The 27,784-nt window shown below is 32.9% G+C and overlaps 1 protein-coding gene across 48 annotated transcripts in view; it reads right to left on the minus strand.

Moving 5' to 3' along the window:
- Window positions 1-27,784, minus strand: part of LOC126993109 (complement component receptor 1-like protein) — a 110,377-nt gene that overhangs the window by 27,203 nt on the left and 55,390 nt on the right. For 19 of the 48 annotated variants that reach the window (XR_007747373.1, XR_007747374.1, XR_007747375.1 and 16 more), the window contains 3 exons: window positions 18,886-18,962; window positions 18,576-18,659; window positions 18,228-18,315 (listed from right to left, as the gene is read on the minus strand). The exons of 21 other annotated variants lie outside the window; for them this stretch is intronic. Coding sequence is in view for 1 of the 27 variants with exons in the window: in XM_050851950.1 (XP_050707907.1) it covers window positions 18,620-18,659; window positions 18,886-18,962 (117 nt within the window). In the remaining 26 variants the exon portion in view is untranslated. Of the gene's footprint in view, window positions 1-18,227; window positions 18,316-18,575; window positions 18,660-18,885; window positions 18,963-27,784 lie in introns of those variants that run through there. 8 more of the 48 variants (XR_007747362.1, XR_007747369.1, XR_007747360.1 and 5 more) reach the window with 4 other exon arrangements.

The following is a 27,784-nucleotide window of genomic DNA, read 5'->3' on the forward strand; positions in this document are numbered from 1 at the left end:
AACAGAATAAAAGAGAATACAACAGAATACAACAGAATAAAAGAGAATACAACAGAATACAACAGAATAAAAGAGAATACAACAGAATACAAATGAATAAAAGAGAATACAACAGAATACAACAGAATAAAAGAGAATACAACAGAATAAAAGAGAATACAACAGAATACAACAGAATAAAAGAGAATACAACAGAATACAACAGAATAAAAGAGAATACAACAGAATAAAAGATAATACAACAGAATACAACAGAATAAAAGAGAATACAACAGAATACAACAGAATAAAAGAGAATACAACAGAATACAACAGAATAAAAGAGAATACAACAGAATACAACAGAATAAAAGAGAATACAACAGAATAAAAGAGAATACAACAGAATACAACAGAATACAAGAGAATACAACAGAATAAAAGAGAATACAACAGAATACAACAGAATAAAAGAGAATACAACAGAATACAACAGAATAAAAGAGAATACAACAGAATAAAAGAGAATACAACAGAATACAACAGAATAAAAGATAATACAACAGAATACAACAGAATAAAAGAGAATACAACAGAATACAACAGAATAAAAGAGAATACAACAGAATACAACAGAATAAAAGAGAATAAAACAGAATACAACAGAATACAACAGAATACAACAGAATAAAAGATAATACAACAGAATACAAGAGAATACAAGAGAATACAACAGAATACAACAGAATAAAAGAGAATACAACAGAATACAACAGAATAAAAGAGAATACAACAGAATACAACAGAATAAAAGAGAATACAACAGAATACAACAGAATAAAAGAGAATACAACAGAATAAAAGAGAATACAACAGAATAAAAGAGAATACAACAGAATACAACAGAATACAACAGAATAAAAGAGAATACAACAGAATACAACAGAATAAAAGATAATACAACAGAATACAACAGAATAAAAGAGAATACAACAGAATAAAAGAGAATACAACAGAATAAAAGAGAATACAACAGAATAAAAGATAATACAACAGAATACAACAGAATACAACAGAATAAAAGATAATACAACAGAATACAACAGAATAAAAGAGAATACAACAGAATACAACAGAATAAAAGAGAATACAACAGAATACAACAGAATAAAAGATAATACAACAGAATACAACAGAATAAAAGAGAATACAACAGAATACAACAGAATAAAAGAGAATACAACAGAATACAACAGAATAAAAGAGAATACAACAGAATACAACAGAATAAAAGAGAATACAACAGAATACAACAGAATAAAAGAGAATACAACAGAATACAACAGAATAAAAGAGAATACAACAGAATAAAAGAGAATACAACAGAATACAACAGAATAAAAGATAATACAACAGAATACAACAGAATAAAAGAGAATACAACAGAATACAACAGAATAAAAGAGAATACAACAGAATACAACAGAATAAAAGATAATACAACAGAATACAACAGAATAAAAGAGAATACAACAGAATAAAGAGAATACAACAGAATAAAAGATAATACAACAGAATACAACAGAATAAAAGAGAATACAACAGAATAAAAGAGAATACAACAGAATACAACAGAATAAAAGAGAATACAACAGAATAAAAGAGAATACAACAGAATAAAAGAGAATACAACAGAATACAACAGAATAAAAGAGAATACAACAGAATACAACAGAATAAAAGAGAATACAACAGAATACAACAGAATAAAAGAGAATACAACAGAATAAAAGATAATACAACAGAATACAACAGAATAAAAGAGAATACAACAGAATAAAAGAGAATACAACAGAATACAACAGAATAAAAGAGAATACAACAGAATACAACAGAATACAACAGAATAAAAGAGAATACAACAGAATACAACAGAATAAAAGAGAATACAACAGAATAAAAGAGAATACAACAGAATACAACAGAATAAAAGATAATACAACAGAATACAACAGAATAAAAGAGAATACAACAGAATACAAGAGAATATAGAATAAAAGAGAATACAACAGAATACAACAGAATAAAAGAGAATACAACAGAATACAACAGAATAAAAGATAATACAACAGAATACAACAGAATAAAAGAGAATACAACAGAATACAACAGAATAAAAGAGAATACAACAGAATACAACAGAATAAAAGAGAATACAACAGAATAAAAGATAATACAACAGAATACAACAGAATAAAAGAGAATACAACAGAATACAACAGAATAAAAGAGAATACAACAGAATACAACAGAATAAAAGAGAATACAACAGAATACAACAGAATAAAAGAGAATACAACAGAATAAAAGATAATACAACAGAATACAACAGAATAAAAGAGAATACAACAGAATACAACAGAATAAAAGATAATACAACAGAATACAACAGAATAAAAGAGAATACAACAGAATAAAAGAGAATATAGAATAAAAGATAATACAACAGAATACAACAGAATAAAAGATAATACAACAGAATACAACAGAATAAAAGAGAATACAACAGAATACAACAGAATAAAAGAGAATACAACAGAATACAACAGAATAAAAGAGAATACAACAGAATAAAAGAGAATACAACAGAATACAACAGAATAAAAGATAATACAACAGAATAAAAGAGAATACAACAGAATACAACAGAATACAACAGAATACAAGAGAATACAACAGAATAAAAGAGAATACAACAGAATACAACAGAATACAACAGAATAAAAGAGAATACAACAGAATACAACAGAATAAAAGAGAATACAACAGAATACAACAGAATAAAAGAGAATACAACAGAATACAACAGAATAAAAGAGAATACAACAGAATAAAAGAGAATACAACAGAATACAACAGAATAAAAGAGAATACAACAGAATACAACAGAATAAAAGAGAATACAACAGAATACAACAGAATAAAAGAGAATACAACAGAATACAACAGAATAAAAGAGAATACAACAGAATAAAAGAGAATACAACAGAATACAACAGAATAAAAGAGAATACAACAGAATAAAAGAGAATACAACAGAATAAAAGAGAATACAACAGAATACAACAGAATAAAAGAGAATACAACAGAATAAAAGAGAATACAACAGAATACAACAGAATAAAAGAGAATACAACAGAATACAACAGAATAAAAGAGAATACAACAGAATACAACAGAATAAAAGAGAATACAACAGAATACAACAGAATAAAAGAGAATACAACAGAATACAACAGAATAAAAGAGAATACAACAGAATAAAAGAAAATACAACAGAATACAACAGAATACAACAGAATAAAAGATAATAAAACAGAATACAACAGAATAAAAGAGAATACAACAGAATAAAAGAGAATACAACAGAATACAACAGAATAAAAGAGAATACAACAGAATAAAAGAGAATACAACAGAATACAACAGAATAAAAGAGAATACAACAGAATAAAAGAGAATACAAAAGAATACAACAGAATAAAAGAGAATACAACAGAATAAAAGAGAATACAACAGAATACAACAGAATAAAAGAGAATACAACAGAATAAAAGAGAATACAACAGAATACAACAGAATAAAAGAGAATACAACAGAATACAACAGAATAAAAGAGAATACAACAGAATACAACAGAATAAAAGAGAATACAACAGAATACAACAGAATAAAAGATAATACAACAGAATAAAAGAGAATACAACAGAATACAACAGAATACAAGAGAATACAACAGAATACAACAGAATAAAAGAGAATACAACAGAATAAAAGATAATACAACAGAATACAACAGAATAAAAGAGAATACAACAGAATACAACAGAATAAAAGATAATACAACAGAATACAACAGAATAAAAGAGAATACAACAGAATAAAAGAGAATACAACAGAATAAAAGAGAATACAACAGAATACAACAGAATAAAAGAGAATACAACAGAATACAACAGAATAAAAGATAATACAACAGAATACAACAGAATAAAAGATAATACAACAGAATACAACAGAATTAAAGAGAATACAACAGAATACAACAGAATAAAAGAGAATACAACAGAATACAACAGAATACAACAGAATAAAAGATAATACAACAGAATACAACAGAATAAAAGAGAATACAACAGAATACAACAGAATAAAAGAGAATACAACAGAATAAAAGAGAATACAACAGAATACAACAGAATAAAAGAGAATACAACAGAATACAACAGAATAAAAGAGAATACAACAGAATAAAAGAGAATACAACAGAATACAACAGAATAAAAGAGAATACAACAAAATACAACAGAATACAACAGAATAAAAGAGAATACAACAGAATACAACAGAATAAAAGAGAATACAACAGAATACAACAGAATACAACAGAATAAAAGATAATACAACAGAATAAAAGTTAATACAACAGAATGCAACAGAATAAAAGATAATACAACAGAATACAACAGAATACAACAGAATAAAAGAGAATACAACAGAATAAAAGAGAATACAACAGAATACAACAGAATAAAAGAGAATACAACAGAATACAACAGAATAAAAGAGAATACAACAGAATAAAAGAGAATACAACAGAATACAACAGAATAAAAGAGAATACAACAGAATACAACAGAATAAAAGATAATACAACAGAATACAACAGAATAAAAGATAATACAACAGAATACAACAGAATAAAAGATAATACAACAGAATACAACAGAATAAAAGAGAATACAACAGAATACAACAGTTAGAGGGTGTGTTTCCCAGGGGCAGGGGTGGGCCATATATCAGACAGGATTGAGGCGTGTATGGCAAGCGAGGGATCGAGCCCCATTGTCTTTCTCAGCTGTGGCGGAAACGACGTTTCTCGTGTGCCAAGCGAGGACCTTCTCAGGCGTTTTAGAGAATTGTTAGGCAGGATACGTGACGCTGGTGGGTCGCCAGTAGTGTGTGGCGTCCTGCCAAGGAGGGGCGTTGGCGATGGATGGCTGTCCAGGGCGATAGCAGTGAACAGCAGACTTGCTGAGCACTGCGAGCGCAATGGGTGGCTGTTCGTCGACAATTGGGACCTCTTCTTTGGCAACGACGCCCTCTACGCCCGTGACGGGATACACTTGACGTTCAAGGGTGTTGAGGCTCTCTCAGACTCCCTTGAGCGAGCACTTGGTACCCTGAGGGATTTTTTAGTATAGGCGAGGGGGAGGAGTAATGAGCAATGGGAGGAGTAATGGGAGGGGACATCTAGCTCATAATATAACCAGGCAGCTTAGAAGTAATTCTAGAGGAGTAACAGAGGACGGGCTAAGAATCTTCTATACTAACAGCAGGAGCCTCAGAAACAAGATAGACTTACTAAGGGGTGAAGCTTGTTCAGAAAATTTTGACATAATAGCGATCACTGAGACATGGATAGACACTGCTAATAGAAATTTTAGATAAGAATTTGAAATAACGGGTTATCAGATGTTTCACAAAGACAGAAGGGGCAGAAAGGGAGGTGGAGTTGCGCTATATGTTAAAGACTCACTTAAATGTTTAGTTAACAACTCAGTCAAAACTAACATGGATTCAGAATCAGTTTGGGTGGACGTTTACAAAGGGAAAGAAAAACTAACTCTAGGAGTTATATACAGGCCACCCAACCTTAACAGGCAGGACACGAGTATATTACTACAGGAGATTGGCAGGGCGAGTATGTGTAGACATGTCTGAGTAATGGGGACTTTAATTATAGGAATATAGACTGGGAAGATCTAGTGGGTGACCTGGAAGCCGAGGACTTTCTTGAAGTTATACAAGATAATTTCCTTAAGCAGGTAGTTACTGAGCCTACCAGAGGAGATAACATATTAGACTTAGTCCTAACCAATAATGGGAACTTGCTACGTGAGTTGGAGGTGGGCGTAGAGTTAGGAAATAGTGATCACAGAACGGTTCGTTTTAGCTTAGACTGGGCGGTAACCCGCGAACCAAACCCAGTGTTAGTGCCAGATTTTAGAAGAGCAAACTACGAGGGGCTTCGAAGACATCTTGAAGGGGTAAACTGGGATAATTTAGGGATTCATGAGGGCCAGAACTGCGGATTGGAGAGCCAGGAGAACCAGGTAGAAATGTCTTACAATAATTTAGTTAGAGTAATAGTAGAGGGGCAAGAACAGCATATACCACAGCGAACACTTAGAAAAGAAAACAATGATCCTAAGTGGATGACTCGTGGACTAAAACACGAGATTGGGTTAAAGAAGGGAATTTATCAGAAAATAAAGAATGGGGAAACACATCTCAGGGGCCGGTACGTCGAACTATCTAGATTAGTTAAGAAAAACACCAGGATAGCAAAAAAGAACTATGAGATCAAAGTAGCAAATGAGGCGAAAAGTAATCCGAAGGGCTTCTTTCAGATGTATAGAACAAAAGCACGGGAGAAAATTGGACCGCTGAAAACAAACACAGGGGAGCTAGTAGAAAATTACGAAAATATGAGCACATTGTTGAACGACTACTTCCTTTCAGTATTCACACAGGAGGATCGAACGACTATACCGGAAAGAGTTCAGGTGTACGAGGGCGGGGATGGCGATAAATTGAGGGATATAATCATTACCAGGCAAATAGTTCAGGATGAGATAGATAAGCTTAAGAAGAACAAGTCGCCAGGTCCTGACGGGATATTTCCGAGGGTATTAAAGGAGCTAGGTGATATAATCAGTGACCCACTAACCGACATCTTTAAGATGTCGGTAAATACTGGCTATGTGCCGAGCCTATGGAAAGTAGCTAATGTGACGCCGATTTTAAAAAGGGGACAGGTCAGTTGCTTCAAACTATCGCCCAATTAGCTTAACATCGGTTATAGGGAAGATGCTGGAGTCCATAATAGCCAGGAACATTCGGGAGCATTTAGAGAAACATAGCTTAATTCACGACTCGCAGCATGGGTTCACAAAAGGTAGGTCATGCCTCACCAATCTCTTGTCCTTCTACAATAAAGTATTTGAGGCGGTTGACAGAGATGAAAATTATGATGTAATCTATCTTGATTTTAGTAAAGCGTTTGACAAAGTTCCTCACCAACGACTGTTGCTTAAATTACAGGCTCACGGAGTAGAGGGTAAAGTTTTGAACTGGGTCAAGGTGTGGCTTAGCAATAGGAAGCAAAGAGTGCAAATCAATGGTAAAAGATCTGACTGGGGATGTGTTACGAGTGGGGTCCCACAAGGTTCGGTATTAGGTCCACTTTTGTTTATTATTTATATCAATGACTTAGACACAGGAATTAGTAGTGATGTTAGTAAATTTGCAGATGATACCAAGATCGGTAGAGTAATTGAGTCGGATCAGGACGCTAGTATTCTCCAAGGTGAACTCAACAGATTATATGACTGGGCGGATAAATGGCAGATGGAGTTCAATGTAGGGAAGTGCAGTATTCTGAGTGTAGGTAGGAACAACCCCTCACATAACTATTGCTTAAATGATACTCTCATAAGTAGGTCTGGGTGCGAGAGGGATTTAGGGGTCTTAGTGAACTCTGATCTCCGTCCAAGGGCACAATGCATTCAAGCTAGAAATCGAGCTAATAGGGTACTGGGATTTATTTCAAGGAGCGTAAGCAACAGAAGCCCCGAAGTCTTCCTCAAACTATATTTAGCATTAGTTAGACCTCATCTTGACTATGCGGTTCAGTTCTGGTCACCCTACTATAGAATGGATATCAAAATGTTAGAATCGGTGCAGAGGAGGATGACTAAGATGATTCAGGGGTTGAGAAACTTGCCATACGAGGAAAGACTCAAACAGTTAAACTTGCATTCTCTAGAAAGGCGAAGGGTGCGTGGAGACATGATCGAGGTTTATAAATGGATGAAGGGCTTTAATAAGGGAGACATTCATAAGGTTTTGTTGGTAAGAGAACCGGGTAGGACACGAAGTAACGGGTTTAAACTGGATAAATTCAGATTCAACAGGGACATAGGCAAAAATTGGTTTACTAACAGGGTGGTGGATGAGTGGAATAGGCTTAGCAGTCATGTGGTGAGTGCCAATACAATTGTCACATTCAAAAATAGACTAGATAAATTCATGGACAGCGATATTAGGTGGGGTTAGATACACGGGAGCTTAGGGTCAAAGGAGCTGCCTCGTACAGGCCTACCGGCCTCTTGCAGACTCCTGCGTTCTTATGTTCTTATGTAGAATACAACAGAATACAACAGAATAAAAGAGAATACAACAGAATACAACAGAATAAAAGATAATACAACAGAATACAACAGAATAAAAGATAATACAACAGAATACAACAGAATAAAAGATAATACAACAGAATACAACAGAATAAAAGAGAATACAACAGAATAAAAGAGAATACAACAGAATAAAAGATAATACAACAGAATACAACAGAATAAAAGATAATACAACAGAATACAACAGAATAAAAGAGAATACAACAGAATAAAAGAGAATACAACAGAATACAACAGAATACAACAGAATAAAAGATAATACAACAGAATACAACAGAATAAAAGAGAATACAACAGAATACAACAGAATAAAAGAGAATACAACAGAATACAACAGAATACAAGAGAATACAACAGAATACAACAGAATAAAAGAGAATACAACAGAATACAACAGAATAAAAGAGAATACAACAGAATACAACAGAATAAAAGAGAATACAACAGAATACAACAGAATAAAAGAGAATACAACAGAATAAAAGAGAATACAACAGAATAAAAGAGAATACAACAGAAGAGAATACAACAGAATACAACAGAATAAAAGAGAATACAACAGAATACAACAGAATAAAAGAGAATACAAATAGAATACAACAGAATAAAAGAGAATACAACAGTATACAAGAGAATACAACAGAATAAAAGAGAATACAACAGAATACAACAGAATAAAAGAGTATACAACAGAATACAACAGAATAAAAGAGAATACAACAGAATAAAGAGAATACAACAGAATACAACAGAATAAAAGAGAATACAACAGAATACAACAGAATAAAAGAGAATACAACAGAATACAACAGAATAAAAGAGAATACAACAGAATACAACAGAATAAAAGAGAATACAACAGAATACAACAGAATAAAAGAGAATACAACAGAATACAACAGAATAAAAGAGAATACAACAGAATACAACAGAATAAAAGAGAATACAACAGAATCAAACAGAATACAACAGAATAAAAGAGAATACAACAGAATAAAACAGAATAAAAGAGAATACAACAGAATAAAACAGAATAAAAGAGAATACAACAGAATACAACAGAATAAAAGAGAATACAACAGAATACAACAGAATAAAAGAGAATACAACAGAATAAAAGAGAATACAACAGAATAAAAGATAATACAACAGAATAAAACAGAATAAAAGAGAATACAACAGAATAAAAGAGAATACAACAGAATACAACAGAATAAAAGAGAATACAACAGAATACAACAGAATAAAAGAGAATACAACAGAATAAAAGAGAATACAACAGAATACAACAGAATAAAAGAGAATACAACAGAATACAACAGAATAAAAGAGAATACAACAGAATAGAATACAACAGAATAAAAGAGAATACAACAGAATACAACAGAATAAAAGAGAATACAACAGAATACAAATAGAATAAAAGAGAATACAACAGAATAAAAGAGAATACAACAGAATACAAATAGAATAAGAGAATACAACAGAATACAACAGAATAAAAGACAATACAACAGAATAAAAGAGAATACACAAGAATACAACAGAATAAAAGAGAATACAAATAGAATACAACAGAATACAACAGAATAAAAGAGAATACAACAGAATACAAATAGAATAAAAGAATACAACAGAATACAACAGAATACAAATAGAATAAAAGAGAATACAACAGAATAAAAGAGAATACAACAGAATACAACAGAATAAAAGAGAATACAACAGAATACAACAGAATAAAAGAGAATACAACAGAATACAACAGAATAAAAGAGAATACAACAGAATACAAAAGAATACAACAGAATAAAAGAGAATACAACAGAATACAACAGAATAAAAGAGAATACAACAGAATACAACAGAATAAAAGATAATACAACAGAATACAACATAATAAAAGAGAATACAATATAATACAACAGAATACAACAGAATAAAAGAGAATACAACAGAATAAAAGAGAATACAACAGAATACAACAGAATAAAAGAGAATACAACAGAATACAACAGAATAAAAGAGAATACAACAGAATACAACAGAATAAAAGAGAATACAACAGAATACAACAGAATAAAAGAATACAACAGAATACAACAGAATAAAAGAGAATACAACAGAATACAACAGAATAAATGAGAATACAACAGAATACAACAGAATAAAAGAGAATCCAACAGACTACAAAAGAATAAAAGAGAATACAACAGAATACAACAGAATAAAAGAGAATACAACAGAATACAACAGAATAAAAGAGAATACAACAGAATACAACAGAATAAAAGAGAATACAACAGAATACAACAGAATAAAAGAGAATACAACAGAATACAACAGAATAAAAGAGAATACAGCAGAATAAAAGAGAATACAACAGAATACAACAGAATAAAAGAGAATACAACAGAATACAACAGAATACAACAGAATAAGAGAATACAACAGAATACAACAGAATAAAAGAGAATACAACAGAATACAACAGAATAAAAGAGAATACAACAGAATAAAAGAGAATACAACAGAATAAAAGATAATACAACAGAATACAACAGAATAAAAGAGAATACAACAGAATAAAAGAGAATACAACAGAATACAACAGAATAAAAGAGAATACAACAGAATACAACAGAATAAAAGAGAATACAACAGAATACAACAGAATAAAAGAGAATACAACAGAATACAACAGAATAAAAGAAAATACAACAGAATAAAAGATAATACAGAATACAACAGAATAAAAGAGAATACAACAGAATAAAAGAGAATACAACAGAATACAACAGAATAAAAGATAATACAACAGAATACAACAGAATAAAAGAGAATACAACAGAATAAAAGAGAATACAACAGAATACAACAGAATAAAAGAGAATACAACAGAATACAACAGAATAAAAGAGAATACAACAGAATAAAAGAGAATACAACAGAATACAACAGAATAAAAGAGAATACAACAGAATACAACAGAATAAAAGAGAATACAACAGAATACAACAGAATAAAAGAGAATACAACAGAATAAAAGAGAATACAACAGAATACAACAGAATAAAAGATAATACAACAGAATACAACAGAATAAAAGAGAATACAACAGAATACAACAGAATAAAAGAGAATACAACAGAATACAACAGAATAAAAGAGAATACAACAGAATAAAAGAGAATACAACAGAATAAAAGAGAATACAACAGAATAAAAGAGAATACAACAGAATACAACAGAATAAAAGAGAATACAACAGAATACAACAGAATAAAAGAGAATACAACAGAATACAACAGAATAAAAGAGAATACAACAGAATAAAAGAGAATACAACAGAATACAACAGAATAAAAGCGAATACAACAGAATAAAAGAGAATACAACAGAATACAACAGAATAAAAGAGAATACAACAGAATACAACAGAATAAAAGAGAATACAACAGAATACAAGAGAATACAACAGAATAAAACAGAATACAACAGAATACAACAGAATACAACAGAATAAAAGAGAATACAACAGAATACAACAGAATAAAAGATAATACAACAGAATACAACAGAATAAAAGAGAATACAACAGAATAAAAGAGAATACAACAGAATAAAAGATAATACAACAGAATACAACAGAATAAAAGAGAATACAACAGAATACAACAGAATAAAAGAGAATACAACAGAATACAACAGAATAAAAGATAATACAACAGAATACAACAGAATACAACAGAATAAAAGAGAATACAACAGAATAAAAGAGAATACAACAGAATACAACAGAATAAAAGAGAATACAACAGAATACAACAGAATAAAAGAGAATACAACAGAATACAACAGAATAAAAGAGAATACAACAGAATACAACAGAATAAAAGAGAATACAACAGAATAAAAGAGAATACAACAGAATAAAAGAGAATACAACAGAATACAACAGAATAAAAGAGAATACAACAGAATACAACAGAATAAAAGAGAATACAACAGAATACAACAGAATAAGAGAATACAACAGAATAAAAGAGAATACAACAGAATACAACAGAATAAGAGAATACAACAGAATACAACAGAATAAAAGAGAATACAACAGAATACAACAGAATAAAAGAGAATACAACAGAATAAAAGAGAATACAAGAGAATACAACAGAATAAAAGAGAATACAACAGAATACAACAGAATAAAAGAGAATACAACAGAATACAACAGAATAAAAGAGAATACAACAGAATACAACAGAATAAAAGAGAATACAACAGAATACAACAGAATACAACAGAATAAAAGAGAATACAACAGAATACAACAGAATAAAAGAGAATACAACAGAATACAACAGAATAAAAGAGAATACAACAGAATAAAAGAGAATACAACAGAATACAACAGAATAAAAGAGAATACCACAGAATAAAACAGAATAAAAGAGAATACAACAGAATACAACAGAATAAAAGAGAATACAACAGAATACAACAGAATAAAAGAGAATACAACAGAATACAACAGAATAAAAGAGAATACAACAGAATACAACAGAATAAAAGAGAATACAACAGAATAAAAGAGAATACAACAGAATACAACAGAATAAAAGAGAATACAACAGAATACAACAGAATAAAAGAGAATACAACAGAATACAACAGAATAAAAGAGAATACAACAGAATACAACAGAATAAAAGAGAATACAACAGAATACAACAGAATAAAAGAGAATACAACAGAATAAAAGAGAATACAACAGAATACAACAGAATAAAAGAGAATACAACAGAATAAAAGAGAATACAACAGAATACAACAGAATAAAAGAGAATACAACAGAATACAACAGAATAAAAGATAATACAACAGAATACAACAGAATAAAAGAGAATACAACAGAATACAACAGAATAAAAGATAATACAACAGAATACAACAGCATAAAAGAGAATACAACAGAATACAACAGAATAAAAGAGAATACAACAGAACACAACAGAATACAACAGAATAAAAGAGAATACAACAGAATACAACAGAATAAAAGAGAATACAACAGAATACAACAGAATAAAAGAGAATACAACAGAATAAAAGAGAATACAACAGAACACAACAGAATACAACAGAATAAAAGAGAATACAACAGAATAAAAGAGAATACAACAGAATACAACAGAATAAAAGAGAATACAACAGAATACAACAGAATAAAAGAGAATACAACAGAATACAACAGAATAAAAGAGAATACAACAGAATAAAAGAGAATACAACAGAATACAACAGAATAAAAGAGAATACAACAGAATACAACAGAATAAAAGAGAATACAACAGAATACAACAGAATAAAAGAGAATACAACAGAATAAAAGAGAATAAAAGAGAATACAACAGAATACAACAGAATAAAAGAGAATACAACAGAATACAACAGAATACAAGAGAATACAACAGAATACAACAGAATAAAAGAGAATACAACAGAATACAACAGAATAAAAGAGAATACAACAGAATACAACAGAATAAAAGAGAATACAACAGAATACAACAGAATAAAAGAGAATACAACAGAATACAACAGAATAAAAGAGAATTCAACAGAATACAACAGAATAAAAGAGAATACAACAGAATACAACAGAATAAAAGAGAATACAACAGAATAAAAGAGAATACAACAGAATAAAAGAGAATACAACAGAATACAACAGAATAAAAGAGAATACAACAGAATAGAACAGAATACAACAGAATAAAAGATAATACAACAGAATACAACAGAATAAAAGAGAATACAACAGAATACAACAGAATAAAAGATAATACAACAGAATACAACAGAATAAAAGAGAATACAACAGAATAAAAGAGAATACAACAGAATACAACAGAATAAAAGATAATACAACAGAATACAACAGAATAAAAGAGAATACAACAGAATACAACAGAATAAAAGAGAATACAACAGAATACAACAGAATAAAAGATAATACAACAGAATACAACAGAATAAAAGAGAATACAACAGAATACAACAGAATAAAAGAGAATACAACAGAATACAACAGAATAAAAGAGAATACAACAGAATACAACAGAATAAAAGAGAATACAACAGAATACAACAGAATACAACAGAATAAAAGATAATACAACAGAATACAACAGAATAAAAGAGAATACAACAGAATACAACAGAATAAAAGAGAATACAACAGAATACAACAGAATAAAAGATAATACAACAGAATAAAAGATAATACAACAGAATACAACAGAATAAAAGAGAATACAACAGAATACAACAGAATAAAAGAGAATACAACAGAATACAACAGAATAAAAGATAATACAACAGAATACAACAGAATAAAAGAGAATACAACAGAATACAACAGAATACAACAGAATAAAAGATAATACAACAGAATACAACAGAATACAACAGAATACAACAGAATAAAAGAGAATACAACAGAATAAAAGATAATACAACAGAATACAACAGAATAAAAGAGAATACAACAGAACACAATAGAATACAACAGAATAAAAGAGAATACAACAGAATACAACAGAAAAGAGAATACAACAGAATACAACAGAATAAAAGAGAATACAACAGAATACAACAGAATACAACAGAATACAACAGAATAAAAGATAATACAACAGAATACAACAGAATAAAAGAGAATACAACAGAATACAACAGAATAAAAGAGAATACAACAGAATAAAAGATAATACAACAGAATACAACAGAATAAAAGAGAATACAACAGAATACAACAGAATAAAAGATAATACAACAGAATACAACAGAATAAAAGAGAATACAACAGAATACAACAGAATAAAAGAGAATACAACAGAATAAAAGAGAATACAACAGAATAAAAGAGAATACAACAGAATACAACAGAATAAAAGAGTCCAGCACATGATCAGGCCATGGTGAACTCATACCACGAGTCTAGCACATGATCGGGCCATGGTGAATCCATATCACGAGTCTAGTACATGATCAGGCCTTGGTGAATACATATCATGAGTCTAGCACATGATCAGGCCGTGGTAATTACGAATTACACCTACTCCCATTAGCCCCCCCCCATTACCGTTAACCCCCGCCCCTTTTAATTATCAGCACGCAATTTACTGACCCTATTTACCCCTTATTCGCCACCGAACATGACCTAATTACGATTTCCACTCCCAATGGCCCCCCCCCCATTACCATTAACCCCGCCTTTTTAATTATCACCACGCAATTTACTGACCCCATTTACCCATCATTCGACACCGAACATGACCTATTTTCGAGTTTCACTTGCACCCATTGGGCCCCCCTCCATTACCATAAATCCCCGCACCCTTTAATTATCACCACGCAATTTACTGACCCCATTTACCCATTACTCGACACCGAACATGACGTAATTATGAATTCCACATACTCCCATTAGCCCCCATTACCATTAACCCTGCCCCTTTAATTATCACCACGCAATTTACTGTCCCCATCTACCCATTATTCGACACCGAACATGACCAAATTACGAATTCCATCTACTCCCATTTGCCCCCTCCATTACTATCAACCCTGCCCTCTGATTATCACCATGCAATTTACTGACCCCATTAACCCAGTATTTGACACCTCACATGACCCATTTTCGAGTTTCACGTACTCCATTAGCCCCTCCATTAACATTAGCCCCACCCCTTTAATTATCACCACGCAATTTACTGACCCCATTTACCCATTATTCGACACCGAACATGACCAAATTACGAATTCCACCTACTCCAATGAGCCCCCCATTACCATTAACCCCGCCCCCTTTAATTATCACCACGCAATTTACTGACCCCATTTACCCATTATTCGACACCGAACATGACCAAATTACGAATTCCATCTACACCCAATGGCACCCCCATTACCATTCACCCCGCCCTCTGATTATCACCACGCAATTTACTGACCCCATTTACCCAGTATTTGACACCTCACATGACCTATTTTCGAGTTTCACCTACTCACATTAGCCCCCCCAATTACCATTAACCCCGCCCCTTTAATTATCACCACGCAATTTACTGACCCCATTATTCCAGTATTTGACACCTCACATGATCCATTTTCGAGTTTCACCTACACCCATTAGCGCGCCCTCCATTACCGTTAGGCCCCGCCCCTTTAATTATCACCACGCAATTTACTGACCCCATTTACCCATTCTTCGACATCGAACATGACCTAATTACGAATTCCACCTCCCATTAGCCTTCCACGCCCGTGCACACGTGGGTACATGAGACTAGTGCAGGAAAGATCTATTTTAGCCGTGAAAACGAAAACTATGTTACGGGCTAAGTATCTGCCCCAAGCCCGCCATGAAAAATATATATCCTTATTTTCTCACAAAGGAAGACACTTAAGATCACGCCCGTACGCCCACGTCAGCCTTCCACGTCAGGGGCTTCCACATGCCGGGCAAGCCATCCATCACGGACATCAGATCGTGGTATGGCTTCGTAAACCAGCTCGCCCCCTTCCTCGCCACCGCGCCGATCATGAACGCCTTCCGGGAGTTACTGAAGAAACCAACCGGAAGACACGTGTACTGGGACGACCAGCTTCAGTAGAAATTCCGCCAAGCCCAGGACACTATATGCCAGCTGGCCAAGGACGGTCTGACGTATTACGATAAAACCCGCCCCACCGCTGCCATCACCGACTGGAGCCGAGAGGGCATCGGATTCGTCATCCTCCAGCAGTACTGCAGTTGTGCATCGGCCTCCGCCCCATACTGCTGCTGACGTGACACTGAGGCAACAAGTGTACCAGGCGTGTGACTCAATCGGCAGTGTCGACGCCCTGAGGGCCATGTGTTGTGCTCACGAGGCCGCCCGTCGCGACACCACAGGTGGTGGAGGCCCGGGGCGGGAGGCTGCTCGTGCGGCTGGCACCGCGCAAAGTGAGGAGACCGAGTGCGAGGAAGAGTAGCTGTAATTTGAACTGAGCTATAAGATTAACAGTATTTATAACTGTTGGTGGAATTGAGGTTTTAAATCTAATAATTGTAATTCAGCTTAAGAGTTGTAAAAAGTAAACTAACTCATGTAAACAATATTCTCATGAGTAAATACACTCATCATATATATAAGGAAAAAAGTGCCCACCACCTCAGACAATTTGGTGGAAGACACTTAAAAATCCCTCCCTGACACTTACCCTGACGGTGGTAAGGGTATACAATATACATATTAGCGACGTTTCACAGGAGGTTTAATACATTATGTTAGTATCTTAATGTAGTGACACGACTTGCCTGATGGGCGAGCCTCGCATAACCCACTTAGCCAGGGGGTTAAGTACCTCTTTGGCCGACTGGTAAAGGAGTAGCTCTCCCGTTACGCTGGTCGCGGGTTCGATCCCCGGCGCCGGCAAACCTTTCCTTGTCTGGATTAATTTCTCGTGTGTTTCGTTACACGCGGTTTGTCGTGTGGGAGTGTTGTGAAGAGAAAATTCTGGCATTTCATTAATACTAACTAACAGCTTACAGAATATTGAAAACTTCTGAAAAAAATGTGAAAAGTTTTATAACAGCCATTGTATTCTGGCAGAGACACAGGTCAGTCAGGTGTCATGTTAGGTCTTGTTCATTAGGTTAGGTTAGAATTAAATAACACTAAACTTCCTAGCGATCCGATCACACCTCGGACAATGTATTGCATCAGCGGCACACGTTAGGTTTTATGAGGTAATAATTCTTGCTTTAAACAGAACCAGCTCATGGGTAATATATATGACAACAATAATGCCCACCTAGCTGTGTGCTGGATAACCATTAACAGTACTATGCATTACTTACCAACTGACGCAGGGGCAGGTCGTGACATGCGAGGCGGGGCAGGGCGGGGGGTCAGGGAGTGGACCTCCAGCATTGAAAAGTCACCCATTCAGCGCACGGTTTCTGTAAAATAGCAGCATCCCCATAATAAAGAGCATCATATACTGACCAAAGCAGAAATAAGTAGTACCAAGGAATCAAGGTACAAATGGAATACGAGAAATTTTCAGAGTAAATTCTCAGACGGGGTTAGATTAGGTTAGTTTTCTTTTTTTATTGATCATGTTTCGTAATGGTCCCTCTAAGCAAGAAAAATGAGAAAAAATCACCCCTCACACAGCTATGGGCTTGTGTAACCATCAACAGTGGTATGCATTTCTTACCAATGTATGCCGGGAGGTCATGACGCAGGGCAGGGCGGGTCATCTCAGGCATGGAAGAGTCGGTCATTTAGGGGTTTCTGGAAACTATAACCTTATAAATAATAGCAGGCATCATATATTTATCAGAAATGAACAGTCAGTGTCTCAAAATTGGTATGCAAAGCTAATATGCTACCTAACTCCTACTCCCAAGGTTAGGTTAGAATTGTTTTGAATCTTACAGTACAGGGATGCAAGTCAAGGGTATTTATAACAACACACCCCACATAGCTATGGACTGGAATATCCATTAACAGCAGGCATTTCTTACCAATTTATGCCAGGGGGCAGGCAGGCCAGGAAGGTGGGGCGGGGGCAGGTCGGGTCATCTCCGGCATGTAGTGGTTTCTGTAAAATACAAGGAATTACCAGACCTAAACCACTATTACACAAGCCCACTACACACCACAAAAAATGTCCACATATGCAAAAACTGCCAACCGCCCCCCTCCTCCCAGCCAGCAGGGGGCGTGTGTGGGTGGTTAACACACGGCAAACGAGAGAAGCCCCAGCTTCAGCCCACGAGACTTCCTTCCACGCCCGTGCATTATAACATAGGATAGAAGATTAGAGATGTAAAAAGCAAAGCGAAAAGAAAAAAATATGTTACGGGTAGGTTACTGTCCCAGCCCGCCACGAAAATATATATCCTTATTTTCTCAAAGGAAGCAACTTAAGATCACGCCTGTACGCCCACGACAGCCTTCCACGCCCGTGCACACGTGGATATATGAGACTAGTGCAGGAAAGATGTATTTTAGCCGTGAAAACGAAAAAATATGTTACGGGGTAGGTTACTGTCCCAGCCCGCCACGAAAAATATATATCCTTATTTTCTCAAAAAGGAAGACACTTAAGATCACGCCCGTACACCCACGTCAGCCTTCCACGCCCGTGCACACGTGGATATATGAGACCAGTGCAGGAAAGATGTATTGTAGCCGTGAAGACGAAAATTTTGTTACGAGGTGAATGTCAAACTGCCCCGCCCCGCCCCGCTCCGCCCGCCGAGAACATTTGAGCTTGTTTTCTGCAATATTACATCATCTACGCTAACGCCAGTGTAGGAAAGCCTTTCCCCATCGACAGTGAATGCGTGGGGCGTTGTGGCGACTCTTGCAAACGATAATTAGTGACACAGCGTAAGAAAAACTGTCTGTACGGGGCTGGGCTCAGTTCCGGCGGCCCCCGATGACGCGGGTGTTAGAATCGCTCCTAACGGGGTAACTAACGCTGGCACACCTGACCTGGCACCTCACACACCTGCCGGCACACCTCTAAATTATGTTGTAATAGTCCACGCCCCCCAGTGGTCAGTATTTAGGCCACATTACCTGATATTGCACGAGGCAACTCGAAGCCGTTCGTCCATAATTAAGCAAACGTTTGTGTTTTTTCCAAGTCAATGAAAAAAATGCATAAACGTCCCTTATTTCTAAACGTACACCAATTCTGATACACCACTGGAATACAACAGAATAGACAACAGAATACATTAAAATACAACAGAATACAACAAAAAACAACGGAATAGAACATAATACATTAAAATACAACAGAATACAACAAAAAACAACGGAATAGAACATAATACATTAAAATACAACAGAATACAACAGAATACAACAAAAAACAACGGAATAGAACATAATACATTAAAATACAACAGAATACAACAGAATAAACAGAAAACAGTAGGAAACAACAGAAAACAACAGAAAAAACGGGAAACAACAGAAAAACAACAAGAAACAACAGGAAACAACAGAAAAACAACGGAATAGAACAGAATACATTAAAATACAACAGAATACAACAGAATAGAACAGAAAACAACAGGAAACAACAGAGAACAACAGAAAAAACAACAGAAAACAACGGGAAACAACAGAAAAACAACAGGAAACAACAGAAAAACAACAGGAAACAAAAGAAAAACAACAGGAAACAACAGAAAAACAAAAGAAAAGAACAGAAAAACAACAGAAAACATTAAAAAACAACAGAAAAACAACATAAAACAACAGAAAAACAACAGAAAAATAACGGAAAACAACAGAAAAACAACAGAAAAGATTAGAAAACAACAGAAAAACAACAGAAAAATAACGGAAAACAACAGAAAAACAACAGAAAGCAAAAGAAAAACAACACAAAACAAAAGAAAACAACCGAAAACAACAGAAAAACAACAGAAAATAACAGAAAAACAACATAAAACAAAAGAAAACAACAGAAAAACAACAGAAAGCAAAAGAAAAACAACAGAAAACAAAGAGAATACAACAGAATACAACAGAATAAAAGAGAATACAACAGAATAAAAGATAATACAACAGAATACAACAGAATAAAAGAGAATACAACAGAAAAAAAGATAATACAACAGAATACAACAGAATAAAAGAGAATACAACAGAATACAACAGAATAAAAGAGAATACAACAGAATACAACAGAATAAAAGAGAATACAACAGAATACAACAGAATAAAAGAGAATACAACAGAATACAACAGAATAAAAGATAATACAACAGAATACAACAGAATAAAAGATAATACAACAGAATACAACAGAATAAAAGAGAATACAACAGAATACAACAGAATAAAAGATAATACAACAGAATACAACAGAATAAAAGATAATACAACAGAATACAACAGAATAAAAGAGAATACAACAGAATACAACAGAATACAACAGAATAAAAGATAATACAACAGAATACAACAGAATACAACAGAATAAAAGAGAATACAACAGAATACAACAGAATAAAAGAGAATACAACAGAATAAAAGAGAATACAACAGAATAAAAGAGAATACAACAGAATAAAAGAGAATACAACAGAATAAAAGAGAATACAACAGAATACAACAGAATAAAAGAGAATACAACAGAATAAAAGAGAATACAACAGAATACAACAGAATAAAAGAGAATACAACAGAATACAACAGAATAAAAGAGAATACAACAGAATACAACAGAATAAAAGAGAATACAACAGAATACAACAGAATAAAAGAGAATACAACAGAATAAAAGATAATACAACAGAATACAACAGAATAAAAGAGAATACAACAGAATACAACAGAATAAAAGAGAATACAACAGAATAAAAGAGAATACAACAGAATACAACAGAATACAACAGAATACAACAGAATAAAAGAGAATACAACAGAATAAAAGAGAATACAACAGAATAAAAGAGAATACAACAGAATACAACAGAATAAAAGAGAATACAACAGAATACAACAGAATAAAAGAGAATACAACAGAATACAACAGAATAAAAGAGAATACAACAGAATACAACAGAATAAAAGATAATACAACAGAATACAACAGAATAAAAGAGAATACAACAGAATACAACAGAATAAAAGAGAATACAACAGAATAAAAGAGAATACAACAGAATACAACAGAATAAAAGAGAATACTACAGAATACAACAGAATAAAAGATAATACAACAGAATACAACAGAATAAAAGATAATACAACAGAATACAACAGAATACAACAGAATAAAAGATAATACAACAGAATACAACAGAATAAAAGATAATACAACAGAATACAACAGAATACAACAGAATAAAAGATAATACAACAGAATACAACAGAATAAAAGATAATACAACAGAATACAACAGAATAAAAGAGAATACAACAGAATACAACAGAATAAAAGAGAATACAACAGAATACAACAGAATAAAAGAGAATACAACAGAATAAAAGAGAATACAACAGAATACAACAGAATAAAAGAGAATACAACAGAATACAACAGAACAAAACAGAATACAACAGAATAAAAGAGAATACAACAGAATACAACAGAATACAACAGAATAAAAGAGAATACAACAGAATACAACAGAATAAAAGAGAATACAACAGAATACAACAGAATAAAACAGAATAAAAGAGAATACAACAGAATACAACAGAATAAAAGAGAATACAACAGAATAAAAGAGAATACAACAGAATAAAAGAGAATACAACAGAATAAAAGAGAATACAACAGAATACAACAGAATAAAAGAGAATACAACAGAATACAACAGAATAAAAGAGAATACAACAGAATACAACAGAATAAAAGAGAATACAACAGAATACAACAGAATAAGAGAATACAACAGAATACAACAGAATAAAAGAGAATACAACAGAATACAACAGAATAAAAGAGAATACAACAGAATACAACAGAATAAAAGATAATACAACAGAATACAACAGAATACAACAGAATAAAAGAGAATACAACAGAATACAACAGAATAAAAGAGAATACAACAGAATACAACAGAATAAAAGAGAATACAACAGAATAAAAGAGAATACAACAGAATACAACAGAATAAAAGATAATACAACAGAATACAACAGAATAAAAGAGAATACAACAGAATAAAAGAGAATACAACAGAATACAACAGAATAAAAGAATACAACAGAATACAACAGAATAAAAGAGAATACAACAGAATACAACAGAATAAAAGAGAATACAACATAATACAACAGATTAAAGAGAATACAACAGAATACAACAGAATAAAAGATAATACAACAGAATACAACAGAATAAAAGAGAATACAACAGAATACAACAGAATAAAAGAGAATACAACAGAATAAAAGAGAATACAACAGAATACAACAGAATAAAAGATAATACAACAGAATACAACAGAATAAAAGAGAATACAACAGAATAAAAGATAATACAACAGAATACAACAGAATAAAAGAGAATACAACAGAATACAACAGAATAAAAGAGAATACAACAGAATAATAGAGAATACAACAGAATAAAAGAGAATACAACAGAATACAACAGAATAAAAGAGAATACAACAGAATACAACAGAATACAACAGAATAAAAGAGAATACAACAGAATACAACAGAATAAAAGAGAATACAACAGAATAAAAGAGAATACAACAGAATACAACAGAATAAAAGAGAATACAACAGAATAAAAGAGAATACAACAGAATAAAAGAGAATACAACAGAATACAACAGAATAAAAGAGAATACAACAGAATAAAAGAGAATACAACAGAATAAAAGAGAATACAACAGAATACAACAGAATAAAAGAGAATACAACAGAATACAACAGAATAAAAGAGAATACAACAGAATACAACAGAATAAAAGAGAATACAACAGAATAAAAGAGAATACAACAGAATAAAAGAGAATACAACAGAATACAACAGAATAAAAGAGAATACAACAGAATAAAAGATAATACAACAGAATACAACAGAATAAAAGATAATACAACAGAATAAAAGAGAATACAACAGAATACAACAGAATAAAAGAGAATACAACAGAATACAACAGAATACAACAGAATAAAAGAGAATACAACAGAATACAACAGAATAAAAGAGAATACAACAGAATAAAAGAGAATACAACAGAATACAACAGAATAAAAGAGAATACAACAGAATACAACAGAATAAAAGAGAATACAACAGAATACAACAGAATAAAAGAGAATACAACAGAATACAACAGAATTAAAGAGAATACAACAGAATACAACAGAATAAAAGAGAATACAACAGAATACAACAGAATAAAAGAGAATACAACAGAATACAACAGAATAAAAGAGAATACAACAGAATAAAAAGAATACAACAGAATACAACAGAATACAAAAGAGAATAAAGAGAATACAACAGAATACAACAGAATAAAAGAGAATACAACAGAATACAACAGAATAAAAGAGAATACAACAGAATACAACAGAATATGGAGAATACAACAGAATACAACAGAATAAAAGAGAATACAACAGAATACAACAGAATAAAAGAGAATACAACAGAATACAACAGAATAAAAGAGAATACAACAGAATACAACAGAATAAAAGAGAATACAACAGAATACAACAGAATAAGAGAATACAACAGAATACAACAGAATAAAAGAGAATACAACAGAATACAACAGAATAAGAGAATACAACAGAATACAACAGAATACAACAGAATAAAAGAGAATACAACAGAATAAAAGAGAATACAACAGAATACAACAGAATAAAAGAGAATACAACAGAATACAACAGAATAAAAGAGAATACAACAGAATACAACAGAATAAAAGAGAATACAACAGAATAAAAGAGAATACAACAGAATAAAAGAGAATACAACAGAATAAAAGAGAATACAACAGAATACAACAGAATAAAAGAGAATACAACAGAATAAAAGAGAATAAAAGAGAATACAACAGAATACAACAGAATAAAAGAGAATACAACAGAATACAACAGAATACAACAGAATAAAAGAGAATACAACAGAATACAACAGAATAAAAGAGAATACAACAGAATACAACAGAATAAAAGAGAATACAACAGAATAAAAGAGAATACAACAGAATACAACAGAATAAAAGAGAATACAACAGAATACAACAGAATAAAAGAGAATACAACAGAATACAACAGAATAAAAGAGAATACAACAGAATAAAAGAGAATACAACAGAATAAAAGAGAATACAACAGAATACAACAGAATAAAAGAGAATACAACAGAATACAACAGAATACAACAGAATAAAAGATAATACAACAGAATACAACAGAATAAAAGAGAATACAACAGAATACAACAGAATAAAAGATAATACAACAGAATACAACAGAATAAAAGAGAATACAACAGAATACAACAGAATAAAAGAGAATACAACAGAATACAACAGAATAAAAGAGAATACAACAGAATACAACAGAATAAAAGAGAATACAACAGAATACAACAGAATAAAAGAGAATACAACAGAATACAACAGAATACAACAGAATACAACAGAATACAAGAGAATACAACAGAATAAAAGAGAATACAACAGAATACAACAGAATACAACAGAATAAAAGAGAATACAACAGAATACAACAGAATAAAAGAGAATACAACAGAATACAACAGAATAAAAGAGAATACAACAGAATAAAAGAGAATACAACAGAATACAACAGAATAAAAGAGAATACAACAGAATACAACAGAATAAAAGATAATACAACAGAATAAAAGATAATACAACAGAATACAACAGAATAAAAGAGAATACAACAGAATACAACAGAATAAAAGAGAATACAACAGAATACAACAGAATAAAAGAGAATACAACAGAATACAACAGAATAAAAGAGAATACAACAGAATACAACAGAATAAAAGATAATACAACAGAATACAACAGAATAAAAGAGAATACAACAGAATAAAAGATAATACAACAGAATACAACAGAATAAAAGAGAATACAACAGAATACAACATAATACAACAGAATAAAAGAGAATACAACAGAATACAACAGAATACAACAGAATAAAAGAGAATACAACAGAATACAACAGAATAAAAGAGAATACAACAGAATACAACAGAATAAAAGATAATACAACAGAATACAACAGAATAAAAGAGAATACAACAGAATACAACAGAAAAGAGAATACAACAGAATAAAAGAGAATACAACAGAATACAACAGAATAAAAGAGAATACAACAGAATACAACAGAATAAAAGATAATACAACAGAATACAACAGAATAAAAGAGAATACAACAGAATACAACAGAATAAAAGAGAATAAAAGAGAATACAACAGAATACAACAGAATAAAAGAGAATACAACAGAATACAACAGAATAAAAGAGTCCAGCACATGATCAGGCCATGGTGAACTCATACCACGAGTCTAGCACATGATCGGGCCATGGTGAATCCATATCACGAGTCTAGTACATGATCAGGCCTTGGTGAATACATATCATGAGTCTAGCACATGATCAGGCCGTGGTAATTACAATTACACCTACTCCCATTAGCCCCCATTACCGTTAACCCCCGCCCTTTTAATTATCAGCACGCAATTTACTGACCCTATTTACCCTTTTTCGTCACCGTACATTACCTAATTACGTTTTACACCTTATCCCAATGGCCCCCATTACCATTAACCCCGCCTTTTTAATTATCACCACGCAATTTACTGACCCCATTTACCCATCATTCGACACCGAACATGACCTATTTTCGAGTTTCACTTGCACCCATTGGGCCCCCTCCATTACCATAAATCCCGCACCTTTAATTATCACCACGCAATTTACTGACCCCATTTACCCATTACTCGACACCGAACATGACGTAATTATGAATTCCATACTCCCATTAGCCCCCATTACCATTAACCCCGCCCTTTAATTATCACCACGCAATTTACTGTCCCCATCTACCCATTATTCGACACCGAACATGACCAAATTGCGAATTCCACCTACTCCATTAGCCCCTCCATTACTATCAACCCTGCCCCTCTGATTATCACCATGCAATTTACTGACCCCATTAACCCAGTATTTGACACCTCACATGACCTATTTTCGATTTTCACGTACTCCATTAGCCCCCTCCATTAACATTAGCCCCACCTTTAATTATCACCACGCAATTTACTGACCCCATTACCCATTATTCGACACCGAACATGACCAAAGTACGAATTCCACCTACTCCCAATGAGCCCCCCATTACCATTAACCCCGCCCCTTTAATTATCCCCACGCAATTTACTGTCCCCATCTACCCCTTATTCGACACCGAACATGACCAAATTACGAATTCCATCTACACCCAATGGCACCCCCATTACCATTCACCCCGCCCCTCTGATTATCACCACGCAATTTACTGACCCCATTTACCCAGTATTTGACACCTCACATGACCTATTTTCGAGTTTCACCTACTCACCTTAGCCCCCAATTACCATTAACCCCGCCCCTTTAATTATCACCACGCAATTTACTGACCCCATTATTCCAGTATTTGACACCTCACATGATCCATTTTCGAGTTTCACCTACACCCATTAGCGGGCCCTCCCTTACCGTGAGCCCCGCCCCTTTAATTATCACCATGCAATTTACTGACCCCATTTACCCACTCTTCGACATCGAACAAGACCTAATTAATTCCTCCTACTAACATTAGCCTTCCACGCCCGTGCACACGTGGGTACATGAGACTAGTGCAGGAAAGATCTATT

Source organism: Eriocheir sinensis, unplaced genomic scaffold (assembly GCF_024679095.1).
Source record: "Eriocheir sinensis breed Jianghai 21 unplaced genomic scaffold, ASM2467909v1 Scaffold562, whole genome shotgun sequence".
Taxonomy (NCBI): domain Eukaryota; kingdom Metazoa; phylum Arthropoda; class Malacostraca; order Decapoda; family Varunidae; genus Eriocheir; species Eriocheir sinensis.